Source organism: Oncorhynchus mykiss, chromosome 9, assembly GCF_013265735.2.
Source record: "Oncorhynchus mykiss isolate Arlee chromosome 9, USDA_OmykA_1.1, whole genome shotgun sequence".
NCBI classification, from domain to species: Eukaryota; Metazoa; Chordata; class Actinopteri; order Salmoniformes; family Salmonidae; genus Oncorhynchus; species Oncorhynchus mykiss.
In genome coordinates this window covers 41,795,969-41,811,284 of record NC_048573.1, presented here as the reverse complement: position 1 = coordinate 41,811,284, position 15,316 = coordinate 41,795,969, and the positions used below count along the sequence as shown (strand labels likewise).

Below are 15,316 nucleotides of genomic sequence, written 5' to 3'. Positions count from 1 at the left end.
ATTTGAGCTGTTCATGACATAATATGGACATGGTCTTTTACCAAATAGGGCTATCTTCTGTATACCACCCCTACCTTGTCACAACACAATGATAGGCGCAAACGCATTAAGAAGGTAAGAAATTCCACAAATTAACTTTTAACAAGGCACACCTGTTGGTGTTAGGGGGCAGTATTTTCATTTTTGGAAAAAAAAAACGTTCCCGTTTTATAAATGGGATATTTTGTCATGAAAAGATGCTAGAATATGCATATAATTGACAGCTTTGGATAGAAAACACTCTAACGTTTCCAAAACTGTAAAGATATTGTCTGTGAGTATAACAGAACTGATGTTGCAGGCGAAAGCCTGAAAAATCCAATCTGGAAGTGCCCCAGGTTTTGAAAGCGTTGCGTTTCAACGAGCTTACGAGCTTCAACGAGCTTACGCTTTCTAAGTATTCCCCAAGGTGTCTACAGCATTGTGATGTAGTTTTACGCATTTCTGTTGAAGAATAGCCATAGGCGGCCACATTGCGTAAGTGGTCACATGGTGGCTCCGAGAGAGATTCTCGCATAAAATACAGAAGTAGCCATTATTTCAATCGGTCCTAGTGAAAAACGAATTGTCCCAACGGATATATTATTGAATAGATATTAGAAAAGCACCTTGAGGATGGATTCTAAACAACGTTTGCCATGTTTCTGTTGATATTATGGAGCTAATTTGGAATATTTGTTGTGGTGACCGCAATTTCCGGACGATTTCTCAGCCAAACGTGAAGAACAAACGGAGCTATTTCGCCTACAAAAATAATATTTTGGGAAAAAATGAACTTTGGCTGTCTACCTGGGAGTCTCGTGAGTGAAAACATCCAAAGTTCATCAAAAGTAAACAATTTAATTTGATTGCTTTTCTGATTTCCGTGACAAGGTTGCCTGCTGCTAGCAAGGCATAATGCTATGCTAGGCTATGATAAACTTACACAAATGCTTGTCTAGCGTTGGCTGTAAAGCATATTTTGAAAATCTGAGATGACAGGGTGATTAACAAAAGGCTAAGCTGTGTTACAATATATTTCACTTGTGATTTTCATGAATAGGAATATTTTCTAGGAAGTCCGTTGCGTTATGCTAATTAGTGTCAGATGATGACAACGGTCCCGTTCACGGGATGGGGTGTCACTACAGGTTAATTGAAATGCATTCCAGGTGACTACCTCATGAAGCTGGTTGAGATCATTTTTATTTTACCTTTTTTAACTAGGCAAGTCAGTTAAGAACAAATTCTTATTTTCAATGACAGCCTAAGAACAGTGGGGCAGAACAACAGATTTTTACCTTGTCAGCTCTGGGTTTTGGTTACAAGTCCAATGCTCTAACCACTAGGCTACCTGCCACCCCAAGAATGCCAAGCATGTGCAAAGCTGTCGTCAAGACAAAGGGTGGCTACTTTGAAGAATCTAGAATATATTTGGATTGGTTTAACACTTTTTTGGTTACTACATGATTCCATATGTGTTATTTAATAGTTTTGATGTCTTCGCTGTTATTCTACAATGTAGAAAATAAAGAAAAACTCTTGAATGAGTAGGTGAGAGGGAGCAGGCCTACATAGCTGCCTGTTGCACAAACGGGTATGTGCAGGAATTACACACTTTTGCTCCATAAACACACACTTTCTTGTATTACACACGTGTGAACACACACGCGCTGGGAGTGGGACCAGTGTGTATGGCATTTCCTTCCAGGTTTCTCCAAGCCTCAGGCAGCTTTCCAGAGCTCTGGCCTCATTCATCCACACACTACCTATCAGGCCACAGCTCTCTACTGGCAATTAGAACACATTTACAACCTGCTCACTCAGGAATCTCACGCACACACACACAACAAATGTATACATACTGTCGAATTTAGAACAATTTACCCAGCTAAAACACACATCCCCCACATCCATCCCTTCCGCCCACACACACACACACACACACACACACACACACGTCCAATTTACAAGTGGACAAAACCTCAAATACAAAACAAGCAGTGAGGGTTCAAGCTCATGCATCCCAACAGAACCCTGAAGGTGAGCAAGACTGTCTCCATCACCATTTTTCAAGAAATAAACAGTACATACAAGCAGCACACAGGGGGAGCAACATCACAAAAAAAAAAGAAAACAAATAATAAATCATGAATAAAGAAAAGAAGAAGGAAATACAAAAAGTGTACATCGGTACACATGCATATACACATACACACCAAACATACAGTTTAGCCTATAATAGCAGCCAAATATCCTAAAGTGAAATATCCTAGATCAGATTCTGGGTGGAGCCTACATGATAGCCTTGGACCAATTGGTTAGTGTCTCAACACTTAATTAATTAACATTGGCAGTTGATTTCTTCTAATATAAAAATGTCATTGAACATTAATAACCAAACAATACAATATTTGGTTTAAACTTACTTTTGAGGTTTTTTTTTATGTGTTTTTTTTTTACAGCTGTTGGAGATGCTAAGATTATTTGTTTTTCCCATCATCACTGTTGATCTATCGCTCAGCATCTCTCTACTGCACGCTCTGCTTGGCACGGCCCACTATAGTAGAATAGCAATGGAATAGCAGCAGGACTGGGTGAGAGCAGGCTGTGTCTCACAGTCAATCAGTCATAATATGACCCTGCTTGCTGCCTTCAGACAGAAAGCAGACTTACAGCTACTGCCGTAGCTTCTGCCAAAACGCTGTTATGAGTGGTGTTGTCTCTGTGTTTAGCTGACAGCAGATTAACAGCTCCTCCAAAAATGTCCTGTAGCCGGCCAGCTCAAATTAGCCTACTGTCAGAGTTGAGCAAGTCAACAAGTCATGTGACTGTCTTGGGGGTGCTTCCCAAGCTGCACCATATTCCCTACTCCTGGGGCACTATTTTTGGACCAAAGCCCAATGTTCCAGGGTCAAAAGTATTGGTCCCTGGTCAACAGTAGTGCACTATATAGGGAAGAGGGTGCCATTTGAGATGCCTTTTTTATGATTGCAAAGTATTTTAGAGGTGTTTATTGTATACCATTGTCCGTTTACAAATGGTTTGAATGCAATCAGAGAGAACCTGTGTGGGACAGAAGTAACAGACTCTAGTCCAGAAGCCTGTCCCCTATGCCTAAATAGACTCTCTATTCAATCTTTTAAGACAACCTCAATGAAATCAGTACAATGGGGGAGAGAGAGAGAGAGAGATTCAGAATAGCCTCTTCAAATCTAGGACAGACACATTATCAAGTGAGGAGAAGACAGGAGCTCAAACTTTTCATGTGACTTCGATGCAAAGGCAAGGAACAGCAGCAAACGGCTGCATCACAAGCTCAGCAGGTGACTGTGGCTTTGAAATGTGTAACCTATTCATCTTTGTAACAAATCCTCTAAATGAATGGTCTGTGGTTGTCCCCCTGTCTGAACCTGGATTGCTACAAACTAGAATTTAGTTTCCATTGTCATTTACAGTCACAGATGTCTATCTTTTCAAGTCTCTCCTCCCCCTCTTTAACGTTCAATACCAAAAGCCACTAGAATAACATTTAAAGAACAGGCTACACAATTGCACTGATACAATTTTAGAATGAGTTTCTAGCACTCTGCACACAGGGGTGAAATTCAATTATTTTTTTCAGCTGCATCCATGTCGTCAATGCATCACATATGTCCATGTTCATCATTGATGAGCTTTAGGAAATTGCGCATGAACAGAATTTAATTGATTTGAGACTAAATAAATAACACTATGTAAATAGTGGGAACTGACAAAACGACTATTCTCGGCATGAAATATCTCCGATTTAAAAAAAAAAAAACAATATAGCTTTGAAGCTTGCCCTCGTGTGTGTAAACGCGCGCACACGCACAGTGGACTATAGTGCCATCAGGGTATACTTGTCTCATTTTTCTTTGGAGCCAAAATCATTGTCTAGGCGATGCTATTTGCGCGAAAAGGGTCGTAATAAGAGCGCTGCGCGCATGGCACCATGGCACTGCCCGAACCATGACAGTGAGAAAGGACTGGATCAAAGGGCCAGGGAAAGTTGTCGTAGAGCAGTAGCAGGACTCCATACACATATTTACATAGGAAAATATGGGCATCATCATAGTGCGCACACACATTTGCGCGCACAGTAGGAAAGAGGAACATTTACTAACCGTCGCCTTGATAGGGACATACAGGACAGGTCTGTCGGCGGCTCCATTCTTGTTCATGTCCCCTTGAATTGTCCCAACAAGGAAACCTTTGGACTTCACCCAGAATTTGAATTTGGCGTTGATGTGGTTGCTCTCGATGTAGACAGGGTCCGACTCATCGGTGTGTGAAAGGGTCTGGAGAATCTTATTGTATTTTCGCCGGGTGACTGTCTTTGTTTTACCCGAGTCCCCGTAAGTACGGAGACACCAGTCCTGAAATTCACCGAACATCTCTCCTTCTAACGCCACCGGGCTTCTGCTCCTTTTGGGTAAATCCACGCTGGGTTTTTTCGTTGACATGATTTCTCTTTGATGTCCCGTGTCCCTTTAGATTGGAGGACGGGGTCTCAAAAATAACTCCAAACACTAATAATGCCCTATTTTATTCGATTTATCGATTTATTTCAATTAACTGTTAAATGTCACTCTCCTGGTTAGAAAGGGAGCCATATACGAGTTAGATTGATATTTCTGCGAACAATGAGGAAGGATTCCGTATCAGGCAATGAACGATTGGTGTACTCTCACACCTGTTAGCGGAAACCGTTCGTCTCCTGTCCCAAAGGGTAATAACAAATGTCAGTAGCTCATATCCTGCGCCGAGGAACTGAAAGAGGTGCCGTCCTATTAAACGGGTATCTCCCACCTGTGTGTTAAAGGTCTCCAATCTATAAAGATTCGCCGTTTGAATATCAGATACAACAAAACGTGGTAGCCTATTTGACGTTAAGTAGGGCTAGAATAAGGAGTGCATATTTTAACACGGGTCCACAACTAATTAGAAGGAATGGCTATAGCAGCCCGGTCTATCGTGATACCCTCCTCCTCCCAACTCCACCTGATTCGTGTTCCACCTGTTTGAATCGGACCAGAACGCCGCTGTCCCGAACCGTCTTACGTAGACGGAAATCAAAGCGCATCGATGTCTCTCCTGTTTCTCTACTAGATAAAGCGTTAAATTGATCTAGCCTAAGATAAGCCTTAATATGAGCAAATGGTATATGTTATGGACAGGCTCTTGTTCTTCTCCACACGAACTCCGTCGCGTCGATGGGACATGGGTGCGCGCAATGGCTCGCCGAAATCCAGGAAGTGCAGTCCCAGTAGCCGAAACGCACACAAAGCGGGGTTGCGCGACCGTCCCATGCGGGACCAAATAGCCGTTGGCACTGTTTCTTACGTTTGATGGGCAATTGGTCATGTGAATAATTAATGTTTTTGCCCCATTGTATCAAAAACATAATTTCTATAAAATGCAGGGTTTTGAGCCATGCATAGCCTAAGCACATGACTGGTCTATTGTAAAATAATATCTAATTTCTTCACTATCCATATAGTCATGAAGGGATAACCTATTGATATAGCATAATTATACTATAAATACTGTCATGGAATTAAGTCTGAATTAATTGATTAATCATTATTTATGATTCATTATTGATATTATTCTACTCCTCACATATTTTATGTTTATTGGATAGGCAAGAGATAGACGGGAGAATGTGTTGAAAAAGCAGTGTGCCGGATTTGAACCCATGCAGCAGCAATGTGTGTTCTGGAGTAGCTTTACTCCACCTGATCTTTGTGTTTCTTTTTGAAAAACATCTCAGTTGACTGTTTAGTTTTCTCTCAACCGTCAGTGGCCCTTTGTGGCTCCATCCATGTCCAGATGTAATCTTGTAATCACTGAAGCAAGGCACAAAAACACTCACACATCAAAACAAAAAAAAAGAGAGGCCACCACACATCATCCAATATACCCAATTTTACTCAAAAGAGTCCTCAAATTCAAGATTGTAACTATTCCTATTCTTCATTCACCAGGCCATGCATATTATTTTGTAGCCTACATGCTCAACATGCCAGCTGTATAGTATATCATATAGTAATGGATAAAACAAAAGTCTAGACTCTCAGTTTGCCTACATAGGATAGGCTACCTTACCCTAAAGAACACCCAGACTGTTATTGCTATTGATAATAGCTCATAACATCCAATAGTTTAGATGAACAGTAAAACAGGGGATCCCATTACAGCCCAATCACAGACCATGGAACATCATGTTGGATCAATGGCATTTTATGACCTAGTATATTGACCCACTGTTTCTGCTTCCCTTGATGAAATACATCACAGAATATACAAGGTGCATTGTCCAAAATGAAAAACCTATAGCTCTCGCTGTAATCCCCATACCGTACAGTGCAAGTCATTCCCCATATATTTAATGAAAATACTATTTAAGTATAGTATAAAGTATTTCATGTATGTGTATAGAGGACACAGAACCATCTGGGGAAAATCACTACTTATACCAGTACTAACATGGTTACTTGACTGTTTGATCAATTCAGGGGCTTCTAATGCTGTGTCAAAGGCCGTATGCTTGGGAACAACTAAAGTGGAGGCTGTGTTTTGGGGTTGGGGCTGGGAGTAACCTTGGAGTGGGTACAGACAGGAGCATGGATACTGTGTGCCCAAATTGCTACAGTATGTTTGTGTCAATGAAGGGGCCCTGTCTGGGTGTACAAGCCCTGGAACAGAACATCCCAAACTCCTTTATACCCTTAAACTGGCATTCTGTATGAGAAAGACCTTTTTTTGTTGTAATGTATTGTTAGTGGCCTGGCTGAATATTGAGTTTGTTTAAAGAATGCGATTTCCCTGGAGTTAGAAAATATAGACCACTGTCACCAGTTGAGCTACCATCTATGAAATATACCAGATATGTGGCATGACATTTCTCATTTACACCAACAAAAAAATACATCACAACTCTGTTCCGGGTTTATCTCCAAAGAATGTCTCTGTTACCTTTGTCCTTTGGCCAATCAACTGTCTAAGTTGAAGTTCTGGTATTAAGAGCTTATCTACAGAACATCACAGTTTGTGTTGAAGTGAATGTCATGCTTATGGCTCAATCACTGACCCTAGCAGTCAGTATGTCAAAGAGAGCACTAGAGTCCCACCCATGTATAAAGTGGATGGCTGGGATGCTACAGTACAACAGGTTGCTTTGAAATAGCATCTAAATGGACCATGATGCTCTGTGGTGCTATGGTTTGTGCATGAGAGGGGGGCCTAGTGCGCACAACGACATACATATCTGTCCGCTCTCTGTCAAAGCATTGTAGCACTTGCGCTTGGATACCTGTGTCAATGTAGCCTGTACAGTCAGTGCACACACATGTGCTTGTTGTTGCCACAGTAGTCTCGTTGTCACGGCGTAGTTCCACCACTGCATGTGGGGCTGTTGGGGTGACACCTGTTCCTGTGAGCCCACAGGGTCTAAAAACAAGGCCCCCACCAGGCTCCTTAAACCCCACCACCAAACCATGGAGGAAACTGAATACAGCAGAGGAGGGGCTCCCAACAACAACAACGAAGATAGACTATACTCCGGAGATAACTTTGCATTGATGTTGTATTAATGTTACATTGAGGTTCAACCAATTTTTTTGTGTGTCCTTCACAGTCTTATCTATTAATAAGAGTCCCTGCCCCAGAGGAATAAAGACAAAAAAAAATGCAACGGAGGGAATGAAAATAGAATAGACCTTCGCCACGGCAAGAGAAAGTGTGTTACAAAACGCAGCCATCTTTTTTCCTCCCTCGTCTGCCTATTTTTCCCTTTTTTCATCTCAGGGGTCCTGGAAGTTAGTGACCGGCCGGTTTGGGTAAAAACGAGTTAGTGCTGTGTGGTTAACACTTCATTCCTGTTTCTGTGAAAAGTCTGTGGAAATCGCAACTGCTGGCTGGGGCCCGTGGTCGTTCTCACCTCTACGGGGCTGTCCTGACTAAGTTGGCTTGTTTTGGTTCTGTTACATTGAGCCAGTGATTAGCGATTAGCTGACATTGTCATTCAAATGTGAATACTTGTCTATTCCCTCACAAGATTGGGAAACACTAGGTTAAGGTGTTGTAGTGTGTAAATACATTTACACATAATGTGTACAGAAACACAGGCCTTCACACCACACAGAGGAATACGTAAAACACCATTTATTTTTAACTCTTTTTTACATTTTTTTAAATCAACTGGTTACAAGTAAATAAATTAGGTTCTCTCAATAGAAAAAAAAATCGATTTGTTGAAACCAAATATATGATTCAATGCCAACTGTTGCCAATATTTGATTACTAACAAACCTATTAGTCGCAACATATTTCTTTGAACACTCAATTTACTTTAAATTTAACCTTTGGTTAGACCTACTAAATAATATAAAAACAAACTAATATTTCATGTAAATACAACCCATCTTTTCATCTTGTTCATTTCGTTTTTTATCTTTGGAGATAAAGTTTGTTCCATAAAATGAAATAATGAATCCAAAAACTTTACTTAAATAAGACTTGCACATTTACTGGCTACAGTATAGTAACTATGGCTATCTCAATAATGGCCTTACCAGGTTCTTTAGTTTCACATGCACTTATGCAAGTATCATTTCTGATTCAGTGCAGGCAGTGTGCAACTACAACAATACAACAAAAAAAAAACGGAACATATTAACTGGAATGATGTACACTCTCACAGGTGGCCAAAAATCACTAAAGCCACTCCTCCAACTCTTCAGATAACCTGCCCGGCGCTACATTGAACAGACTGCTATGCAATATGCAATGTGCATGTGAATGAGGGGTTGAAAGCAATTTAGAAGCTTTCATTCAATTACATTTGTATTTATTTTTTTAAATCGCATTGATCTGTCAAATTCATTATTTGATTTCAGACCAATTGAATGGAATAGGTTGAACGAACCACAGCATCATTTTCGATTATACCAATCAGTGAAAGCACTTCAGATGGACAACAGCCCCGTTCCACTTTTTACAGCGACAGCACATATAAACAAACCTAAACTAGGTGATATCTACAATTAAACTCCACAAAATCTGTGCTTTGTCTCTCACTGTGCATATCAAGCAAAATATAGTGTCTGCTCCTTTGGCCTCACATGGCAACTGCCTGAAACTAACCAGCAAAGAAATCAATGAAAGGCGACCTTAGTAAGCCATACATGTTTCTGACATTAGCTATGAATTAAGACACTGACCATATGATTTCACAAGGTGTGTTTGTTTAAATGCTCATTAATAGGATGACTTGCACAGCAGGGAGTTATTGAGTCTAAATTGAAACAGAGGATGATCCTATCTCTGAATTAGTGGTATGCAGAACAAAGCTCACGGTGCCTTGCACTCACACACGCACACCTGCCTCAGAATTAATGGAGTTAGTATCTTCTCCGATCCCTGACCGGATTCCGTTGAGAATAAAATCGACCTCACACTGACCTACTCAGTACCCCCAAACCGCACACGCACACACACACTTTTCAGCGACCCACCCCTCCACACACACACACACACACACACACACACACACACACACACACACACACACAGCCCTGTTCAGTTCCCCAGACACACACACTAGCCTGTTCCTCTTGTATAATTGGAGAGAGCATCTCTTCCTCCCCCTGACCTAACACAGTGAGTAAAATCAACCCCCCCCCCCCCCCCCCCCCTGAAGACACACACACGCACACACACACACAGAAATGGGCTGGTGTCTGTCCGGGCCAATGGCTGATGCATCCCCCCTGCCTGCCTGCTGAGGCTGCCCTGCTCCTGGCTTCACACAAACCCAGGACCTCGCTGCTCTGCTCCCTTTCCCTCACTCGCTCGGCTAGCTAGAGCTCTGCGTTGCCATGACGGCAGTCAGCTGGAGGGACTGCAAGTGGGCGTTCAGGACGCCTGATCCTCGCCATCCTGCCTCTGCCTGTATGTGTGTGCAGACAGGGTCCTAGGAAAGACTGTCACACACTAACATACCAGCACACACACTCACATGCGTGCACGGACACTCACGCACACACGGACACATTGATATGCACAGCTCAGCAAACAAAACTGGGGAAGCTATCATTTATGATTACGCTGGTACACTGGCATGCACACAATAAGAGGGCATGCTGTGCACACTAGAGCAAACGCACACAGACAGACACACACACACACACACACACACACACACACACACCCTCAGAGAGACAGGCGCAAAAGGGGGAAAGAGAGCTTCGAAATAACCCACGTCTTTGTTACTGAGGAGGTCTCTGTGCTGTGTGCCAGATCTATTGCTCTCAAAAGCAGACCTACAATGTAGCACAGTCTATCAGTCAGTCAGTCAGACTGAGTCAATACTCTGATGCTTTCATCTATACATCACCATCTAGAACACAGGAAGTCAAATAAGGAAATACATGTTTGGCTTTGAAACCCCCCACCAGATCAATATCTGTTTTGACTTGTTGCGCAAAGGTGTTGGTTCACAGCTGGAAATAGATTATGAGGAAGCTGCATATGATTGCTGGAAATATATATGTATACTAAACAAAAATATAAACACAACATGTAAAGTGTTGGTCCCATGTTTCATGAGTTGAAATCAAATATTTCAGACATTTTCCATTCGCTCAAAAAGCTTATTTCTCTCAAATGTTGTGCACAAAATTTGTTTACATCGCTTTTAAATAGTTTTTCTCCTTTGCCAAAATAATCCATCCACCTGACAGACGTGGCATATCAAGAACCTGATTAAATAGCATGATCATTACACAGCTGCACCTTGTGCTGGGGACAATAATAGGCCACTCTAAAATGTGCAATTTTGTCACACAACACAATGCCACAGATCAGTCTCAAGTTTTGAGGGAGCATGCAACTGGCATGCTGACTGCAGGGATGTTCACCAGAGCTGTTGCTAGAGAATTTAATGTTAATTTCTCTGCCATAAACCGCCTCCAATGTCTTTTTAGACAAATTGGCAGTACATCTTACCGGCCTCACAACCTCAGACCACATGTAACCATGCCAGCCCAGGACCTCCATATCCGGCTTCTTCACCTGCAGATTTCGTCTGAGACCAGCCACCCGGACACCCGAGGAGTAGTTCTGTCTGTATTGAAGCCCTTTTGTGGGGGAAAAACTAATTCTGATTGGCTGGGCCTGGCTCCCAAGTGAGTGGGCCTATGCCCTGCCAGACCCACCACCCATGGCTGAGCCCCTGCCTAGTCATGTAGAATCCACAGATTAGGCCCTAATGAATTTATTTTAAATGACTTATTTCCTTATATGAACTGTAACTCTGTAAAATCATTGAAATTGTTGCATGTTGCATTTATATATTTTTTCATTATAGTTTCTATGATAGATCTCAATAGACGGTTCTATGCAGTGCAACTCGAACGCTGTGGAGTAGAAAAGAATGACCACTTTGAGTAAAATCCAGAGATATGGCTCTAAATCCATGTAGCCTATAACAAAACATATGCTGCTTTTCTTAGCCAAGGTTCCCTAGGAATAAAAATGTATGTCTCTGTGACTTCCCTGGTTAAATAATAAATACATTTCTTCCTCAAACATAGTCATCTTCAAAACGATTGGCACCCATTGAGCAAAATAAAGACTCTATACAATAAATACACCCTTATAAAGTATACTCAGGGAGTCAGGAAGCAGGTGTAGAAGGTGAGTTTAATAGTAATAAACATGAAGAATATGCAAAACAGGAGAAGTGTACTGAACGTAACCAATACTGCCTGATGCTTACTGAGGGCTATGTGAAGGGAGAATAATCAGGCTGGTGATGAAATCCAGGTGTGCACAATGACGGTTGCCAGGTGTGCACAATGTGGGTTGCCAGGCCCAGTGATTAGTAGACCGGAAACGTCGAGCAGGAGTGTATGGAGGAATGGTCTAGAACCCCTCCCAAAGTGTTCTCCAATCTCATAAAACATGTTGGAAAATGGCTCGGTGCTGTTATCGTCGCAAGTGGAGCGTGCTGGAGTATTGAAAACGAGTGACAATTGTTTTCACCCCACTCTTTTTGAGAAAATAAAGATTTTCTTTAACAAGTCATTATTATTCTGAGCCTCACACAGTAAGAAAACACATTTATTTAATGTTCCCCCTTATATTCCAACCAACAATGCATTCATTTGATTGACTACAGTACCTGTTACAGAATTAATTGATCAACTTTTATTCTTATGCTGTAGGATTACCACAGCATTTATGTTATTAGCATATCAACATAATTGTGTAACTTATAAAGGCCTATTGTGGTTGGAGATATGGGTTGTGCTCCTCTACTCAGACTTTGCTGGTGCATGCCATATGGTACAACGCCTGGATAGGTGTTTTACCTATCAACTAACCACATATGGTATAGCGATGTGGTGCCCAGCAGCTCCATTCAATTTGTTCCTGTGCACATTTGTTTTCACCATCACCCTCAGTTGCTCAGTCTCACACCAGAATTTGGTTTATCAAACTTAATTCAAACGTATTATGCATTTTGCAATCGTTTAACTATTTAATATAAGTAATGTATTACTCAGGTTAGAAACGTTAATCGCCTGCTTATTTGTTTCCCGCTCGTCCAAAACCACGTGCTTCCTAGTTGACTTTAACGTTTGCTACACTGGCCTGTGGATGAGCTTGGCTAGCCAATGTCGCCATGACATTGCCCACAAGTGTTATCGGGGATTTCTATTGGAGAATAACTTTCTGCCCATCTTTATACTGCTTTGAGGGACGTTTGGTCCCATTTGGTGGGTGTGGCCTGATCAATATGGGTGTGACCATCTGAAATCGTAAAACTTGTGCAGCACACAATATGGTGGCCATAATCACAAGGTTATTCAACTAGTAGTTCGGTACAGTACCGTTTCCGGTGAATTCAACGTTGCACACCGTTCTGCCGTGCTGAATGTAACCCAGGTCCTACGGGGAGGCGACGCGCCTGATTGGGTGCCTATTCATGCTGGTGTGGTAATACCGATGGTTTCCCGGAACAAATGGCTTCTACGGTTGTTGCTAGATGGGAGTACAGCTGCGGACCAAAAGTTGCATGTTCAAGATGCGTCGTGGACCACTGTAGCATTTGACCTACACTGTAAAAAGTACATTCTAAGCAAGATAAAATATATTATATTGAGTGATAATTCACTTACAGCGTGTGTTTTGGTCTTTCTTACCAAGCTAAATGATCTAACACCATATCATACTATTAGTTTAAACTGAAGCAATAGGTTCGTGATCATGCCCCAATCCATTGCATGTTAAAAGGCACAAAACCAAATCTAGAGAGTGCATAGAACAGGTTCGACCACTCTATTCTATCCAAAAGCTTTCTCTGCATCCAGCGATACTGCTAGCCCTTGACATGACGTGGAAAAAGTCTCATGTGATTGGAGGACAGGCGCTCTGGTACAAACCCCACCTGATGCAGATGTGTTAAAGAGGGGATAGCCTTCTCTAGGTTCATAGCAAGGATATTGGCAAACCATAGACTTCCTTCAATAAACTCAAAGGACGAAAGTTGCACATTTGCCTAGGATCCTTTCCTGACTTTGGCAGAACGCATGCTTAATACCGTTTAGCAATTATGTCCAGCAATACAAGCAGTGTTCTGACGTGTTCTGATTCTATACGGAAACCATCGTCACCTGGAGTTTTCCCATCTAGTTCTGAACTTCTAACGCGAGTGAGACAGGTGTGTCTTCGTGACAATGATCAAGCTACTCACTGATTTGATAGTGCCGATGCAATTGCACCTTAGACGCCGGCAAACCATCAGCTGTGTGGGTTGAATCTAGGCCAATGTCCCCTTTCTGTGAACTGTGTTGGTATGACCCAATCGAGGTAGGAGGGTTACCAACTGGTATTTATGCAAGTCTGTTACAAACCTTCAGGGCGAGGAAGTGGTAAACGGCTGAAAGTTACCCGCCTGTGATATGTTTGTGATATACTTGTTGCAAGCTGTAGGCCTTACACTGTGAAGTGTGTGCAAGAAAGCAATATATTCCAGCTTTTTCTTATTTTTCGGAGGATCCATCTGTAAATATCCAAGTCGACTGCTGAACACTATAGCCTTGCTGTAAATAAATCACCTGACTGTACCGCAGAGACTGTTGTCTGGCACCTTCCTACCATCCATCCAAGACTGCATCCCACAGGTAAATTAGACACCAACGGAGCAGTTGCCCCACTGATCCATAAGCATGGCTTTAATAACTGCGGTGTCTGAGGCCTGTACAGCAGCCCATGATGGCTATTTAATGACCTTCTATCCATCTTTTGTAGCAGCTAAACAAGACAGCACCCCATGCTCCGGGGCCCCGCACAGCGCCTCAAATTCATCCATCATTTTTCATAAAGTATCAACCTAAAACATGTAAATGTGATACAGTAAGGTTAGGCCACCTCTCAAAATGGCAGAGTTCAACTATAGATCCATGGGGACATTATGGAATGTCGGCAATGGAAGCAAATAAACATTAGCCTACTAACGAAGCAGTTGTGTACAGGGTAATTTAAATGTTACACTAAACAGCCAAGACCATAGGCCTATATAATAGAATAAATACCAAAGGTATCATAGGACTGGATTGTTCTTTGTTCATGGAGGATGTGTCCAGATTATTTGTGTGTGTGTGTGTGTGTGTGGTCGTCACACAGAGCTACAGGGGACAGCCTTCTGAGTTGAGAGCTCACCTCTCCACTCACCCTCCATCCCTCTCTCCCTCCCTCCCTCCCTCCCTTCTCGCTCTCTCTTTCCCTCCATCGCGCTCTTTCCCTCTCGCATTACTATCCCCTGTTTCCTTGCTGCAGGCTGGAAAGGGAGGGAGCGTACAGGCTCAGCATCATACCATCTCCCCATCCCCCCAGTCGGAGCAGGGTACTGCCTCCCCTAGAAACAACCCCCCCCCCCCCCCCCCCCCCCGCTGAAAATATGCAAATCTATGAGCGCTGGGTAGACTTGTCCCTGCCGGTCAGACAGACACACACTGGAGCTACTAATATTGAGTGTCAGTTAACTACGTCCCGCAACAAGGGATTCCGCAAAGATTGTGTCTGTATCAACCCAATGTCCCAACAGCGGGACGAAGCGAAGTGTCAGTGTGGGGAGGGGGGATGTGTACATCAGAAGGAGGACAGAGTCACTGGAGTCAGAACAGTAAAAATATAAACCACAGAAGGACAACAGAGCAGTAACACAACCTTTCGTTTGCTCTGTGTGCCTGTGCTTGGTTGTTCT

At 42.5% G+C, this 15,316-nt stretch overlaps 1 protein-coding gene across 2 annotated transcripts in view; it reads right to left on the bottom strand.

Annotated features, from left to right (window-relative positions):
- LOC110532105 (nucleolar protein 4-like) overlaps nucleotides 1-5,312 on the bottom strand; it is a 129,220-nt gene extending 123,908 nt beyond the window's left edge. For both annotated transcript variants that reach the window (XM_021615718.2, XM_036988026.1), the window contains exon 1: nucleotides 4,167-5,312. In XM_021615718.2, the coding sequence (XP_021471393.2) occupies nucleotides 4,167-4,505 (339 nt within the window). In that variant the 5' untranslated portion in view covers nucleotides 4,506-5,312. The remainder of the gene's footprint in view (nucleotides 1-4,166) is intronic.
- Between the last annotated feature and the right edge of the window lie 10,004 nt (nucleotides 5,313-15,316).